Raw genomic sequence first — 5,566 nt, 5'->3', positions numbered from 1 at the left:
TCACAAACGAACTCACATAATATGCACTCACTGATAAGTGGATATTAGCCCTGAAACCTAGAATACCCAAGATACAATTTGTAAAATACATGAAACTCAAGAAGAAGGAAGACCAAAATGTGGACTCTTCGCCCCTTCTTAGAATTAGGAACAAAACTCCCATGGAAGGGGTTACAGAGTCAAAGTTTGGAGCTGAGATGAAAGGATGGACCATCTAAAAACTGCCCCACCCAGGGGTCCATCCCATAATCAGACACCAAATGCAGACACTATTGCATACACCAGCAAGATTTTGCTGAAAGGATCCTGATATAGCTGTTTCTTGTGAGGCTATGCCAGTGCCTGGCAAACACAGAAGTGGATGCTCACAGTCAGCTATTGGAAGGAACACAGGGCGCCCAATAGAGGAGCTAGAGAAAGTACCCAAGGAGGTGAAGGGCTCAGCAACCCTATAGGTGGAACAACAATATGAACTAACCAGCACCCCCGGACCTTGTGTCTCTAGCTGCATATGTAGCAGAAGATGGCCTAGTCAGCCATCATTGGGAAGAGAGGCCCATTGGTCTTGCAAACTTTATATGCCCCATACACGGGAACACCAGGGCCAAGAAGGGGAATGAGTGGGTAGGGGAGCCGGGGTGGTGGTGGTGGGGAGGTGGGTAATGGGGACTTTGGGGATAGCATTTGAAATGTAAATAAAGTAAATACCTAATAAAAACTGGGGGGGAAAAAGCCAGTAAATGTAATTTTGTTGTTGTTTGGAGACAGGGTCTTTCTGTGTAGGCTTGGTTGAGATCAGACTGCCTGTGAGGTCCACCTGCCTCTGCATCCTGAGTGCTAGGAGTAAAGTCATGCACCATAACCATCCAGCTATAAATATAATTTTTTTAAAAGTCACCTTTGTTAACACAGTAGGTTTACAAAATTTAAAAACAGACAATAACTAGTGTCATCAACAATGGAGAAATACCAAAACACCAATATACTACTAATGGAAATATTAAATGATACAGTAACTTTAATAGTATTATTTGTAGAAATTCTCAAATAGAAATGACAGTGAATGTCTACCATCCATTACCTGGCTCATCAGTAAGGAACTTGTTACAGAAGCCTGAACACCTGAGTTCAATCTTCAGAACACATATAAAGGTGGACAGAGAAGACAAACCCCACAGGTTGTCCCCTCATCTCCAGACGTGCCAGTGCGTGTGCAGGCACATCCTACCCCCATTACGCAGACACAAGAATAAAGTAAGGAATAAAGAAACTATAAGCTACCAAAAATTTTTTACACAATGTGATCCAAATACAACATGACTTGTGACACACAACTAAAATGCCAGCTAGTATTACAGCTGAAGGAGGGGGATTGTTTCAGGATTTAAGAGACCAGGCAGGACAATAGAGTAAAAATCTTGTCTCAAAAGCAAATGAATTTGTAGTGGCTGATGAGATGGCTACAGCTGGTAAGGTATTTGCCATCCAAGACCAGAAACCTGAGTTTTCTCTGACTTCCATATGCACACACACACAATTTAAAATTTTTAAAATATATTTTTAAAAGAAAGCACATAGAAAGAGTCAAATAATTGTTTAAAAATTTAACTTCTCAGAAAAAGTACAGAAGACAGTTACAATCTTTCTTTCAAAAGCCCAGAATTCACTTCCTTTACCTCCATAGCCTCCTGAGCGACCTCTGGCATGTGTGACTGAGGAACCAGTTGTACGAGCCCTGTAATTAGTTCTGCTGTACTGCTTTGAGTTTCAGGGCCCTGTTTTCTTGGATTCTGTAGGAGAAAAACAAACTTCAGTTTTACTTTTAATAAATGTATTTATTACTTATATGCATGTGTGCATGTCTGTGCAGACAGGACATGGGTGCAGGTGGCCATGGAGCCATGGATGAAAGAGTGTTGGTGTCCTTAGAGCTGGAGCTACAGTCAATAGTGATCTGCCTGCCTGTGTGGGCTCTGGGAACCAAAGGCAGGAAGTACTTAAGCATTGAACCATCTCTCCAGCCCCTTCAAACTTCACATTTTGGGTTTTGGGTTTTTTTTTTTGTTTGTTTGTTTGTTTGTTGTTTTTGTTTTTTAAGACAGTTTCTCTGCATAGTCCTTACTGTCCCAGAACTCCCTCTAGACAAGACTGGTCATGAACTCAAAGATCCACTTACCTGTTATCCAAGAGCAACTTTAGCTAAAAGATACTTAAGTTGGACCAGGCATGACAAAACTCTTTAAAGAGAACACTCTAACATAATGTAGAGAAATGACTGGGGAATGTAAGACATGGTAGTAGCTGGGAACACACAGAGTGACAGGAACTAGGACAAAGATGGTATAAACACAAGACAGAATTCAATTACTTCAACAAGATACCATGATGGAGACCATCTTTACATTTCTCCTATTAAGTGAGGTTTAGAATTTATGTGGACAATATTGTTTTACTTTCCTGAGGTGACTGAGGAAAGTCACAACCACTAGATGGCAGCAAAGGAAGCACCGTCCATGAAGCTCGGCAGCTGTCCTGGGTAGTGACAATTAGCCTATCAAAGGAAACCCCACCCACCCTCTCAACTCCCCCAAACACAAAACAAAAGCCCCACAAAGCGCAGGGGTAGGCCTGGGATGGAGCATCTGTCTGCTTTACAAAAGTACCTGTCTCTGGTTCAATCATCACCAAGGGAAGAAAAAAGGATTCCATAACTCTTGGAAGATAGCAAATTTTACTTAAACTATTTTCCCTCAAACAATTCAACCCTTGTTCTTCGAACAATAACTTATTTAACATGAACATCACTGGTGACCCTGGTTCACTGGTGAACATAAAACTGCAGCCAAGTAAACAGAGTAACCCTAGCGTCCTATGGCCTGCACAGTGAGATGTCACCACAGTTCATGCCGCACACCAGAGAAACCAAGAGAACAAAGCTAATTTTCAGAGTCCACTGACAAATTTTTTAAAACTTTTCCAAGCTAAAGATTTAACTGTTTATTCCACTAAACTCTCATATTTGTGTGGACTTTTCAAAAACCACAAAAAGATAATAGCTCTTCTTTTGAGGGAACCCACACTTTAGGAACTTCATCTACTCTGGCTCTATTATCTCTCATCAGAAAAATTACTCATGTAAACATTTTTTAAAATTCTGGAGTGGAGGCATGACAGTACATTCCTGTAATTCCGGCACTCAGCAACATCTAGTTCAAGGCCAGCCTGGGATACCCAACAAATCTGAGGTCAGTATGTCATACATAGTAAATTCAATGCCAACCTAGTATATACAGCAATACTTTGTCTCAAAAATCAAACAAAACCACATGTGCGCACACACACTCAAAACATGGGGTTCACAGAATTCTTGAAACCACAGCCACACAGTCATGAATGACCTCATTTTAGTAATGTGAAGAGCACAGCTGTAAACCCATACAGCACCAAGCATGAGCCTGAGACTGAGGAAAGCAGAAGGCAATGGTCCTTGATGGTCTAGAGACATGATAGGTCGAGGACTAGAGAGACTTGATAAAAGTTAAACATACCATCCTGTGAACAATTCAAACTGTTTTACTTGGACAGTAATAATGCTAATGCAAACTGTACTTATTAATAACAGCAGTAACTAATTTTATTGCTTATTACATGCTAGGAATTGTTCCTAAAAGCCTTACACAAACTATTTCACTCTTAATGGTCTCTCTGAAGTAGGAACTATATTACTGCCTACCTTTTCAGATGAGAAGCATAAGATACAAAGGTTAAGTAAGCCAGTCCTTCCCCAGAGCCTGTGCTTTTAATCCTTTACTCTCACTTGGTTACACTATTTACATTAGTTCTTAATTACTCTGTGCACCAAAGTGAAGCTCTCAGGAATATAATACCATTTGCAGCAATAAAAAGCAGAGCTATGGCAACAACTGGATATTAACCACTCTCATTTTAACTTTCTCTTCTAATATGGTTCCAGGCAGAACCAATGATAATAGAAAGCTGATCAAAGGAGCACACAAGGAGCTAGCTATAGAAGCTAACTCGCTTAGCAATAGCAGAAAGAGTGAGCAGTACAGATGCGAGCGCACCGATTTTACAGTCGTTTGTCCCACCTGACCCCAGAAATAGGTCTGATTATAATGCAGAACAAGGGCAAATGATGCTACTACACACAGTTCAATGAGGAGGGAAAGGTTAGAAAATGTGATTTAAGTATATTAGTATTCTCTGGAACTGGCTTTCTTAGCAATGTTTTAGAGGTTACTCATAAATTAAAAGAATTTTGGCCTTTCAGTTCAAATAAATTAGTGGAATAATTTCAAAGCATTTCATTAAAAATACTTACACAAAGCAAAAGCTTTGGGTCTGCATGAATCAGTTTCACCATGGACAAAAGAAGACACTTGTAGCTCCTTGTCTCTAGGTCTGTAGGCTTTTCTTTAAATTTAAGGCTTGTTACCTTTTCTTTAAAGGTGAGACTCTAATAACAAATCAAAAACATGGCATCACCTTAGAAACAATCAGACATCAGATTCAGAATAATAGCTATACTTTATAAAAGAAATTATTTAAAATGCTTTGAAAACAAACATTTCATACCACCAAATGTATAATAATGGTAGAAACATAAGCTAATAGGCATACATTTAACACTGCATTTAAAAAAAAATGTTTTTATAGCATTTACATCATTCTTATATAACAATCTAGTAATATATAAAAATAATCTAAAACACTAGAGGCATCATATCAGGTTGACTCTGTGTTCAAAAAATGGTTCTCAAATATGAAAATAGTAAGAGGAAAAATAATGTATCTATATCACACATGAATATACATACTAGAGAATTCAAATTAGCAAATACTTATGTCACATGCACATACACAAATACACTATAGACTGCAGCCTATCAACTGTAAGATGCATCACTTGGCTGGACTAAAAGAAATGAAAAACTACTGTGAATCCTCGATACCACACAAAGGAAAATAAACATCCGCTTTCAGAGAGTAGTAAAGGCACGTTCTTTAGACCTGCTAAAACGGTCTCTGTAGGCAACCTCTGCAGTTGTGGCATTAGTTAGGAACTTGCTTTTTTATTTTGACGGCATTTCCTCTTTAAGTTAGTAGGATGCATACATTTGTCTTTCTACCTAAGAATATTCATAAAACAGAACTCTGGTGAAAATGTAGTTCAATTACAGAGATATTATAATCGATTAACATAATTCTGAATGTTAGTCAATTTTAAAAAAAATCTAACAATTGCATTCTTGATTCACTGTTGCTCTATCTTCTCTCCAGTCTTATAAACTATTTCCTTTAACTAACACACACACACCATCTACTTTTGACCTGGATGCCTACAGTGAGTACATAGAAAGATACAGGGATGGCAGACTAGGAAGCCTTTATCCAACCATAACAAACGTTTCTGTAGACAGGCTACTTTCTTTTAACAACTGAAGATGAACATATCACCCAACACACACAGTGCTCAATTTTTAAGCATTTAAGAAATGAAATATTTGGGGGCTGGTGAGATGGCTCAGCAGGTAAGAGCACCTGA

General features: G+C 38.7%; 1 protein-coding gene across 1 annotated transcript in view; it reads right to left on the bottom strand.

Moving 5' to 3' along the window:
• Positions 1–5,566, bottom strand: part of Nf1 (neurofibromin 1) — a 248,403-nt gene that overhangs the window by 164,656 nt on the left and 78,181 nt on the right. The window contains exons 13-14 of the mRNA XM_021212697.2: positions 4,343–4,477; positions 1,677–1,790 (exon numbers count right to left, since the gene is read on the bottom strand). Coding sequence (XP_021068356.1) covers positions 1,677–1,790; positions 4,343–4,477 — 249 coding nt within the window. The remainder of the gene's footprint in view (positions 1–1,676; positions 1,791–4,342; positions 4,478–5,566) is intronic.

This window comes from Mus pahari, chromosome 14 (assembly GCF_900095145.1).
Source record: "Mus pahari chromosome 14, PAHARI_EIJ_v1.1, whole genome shotgun sequence".
Classification (NCBI taxonomy): domain Eukaryota; kingdom Metazoa; phylum Chordata; class Mammalia; order Rodentia; family Muridae; genus Mus; species Mus pahari.
Note: the sequence above shows the minus strand (reverse complement) of the source record. Positions and strands in the feature narration are given on the sequence as shown.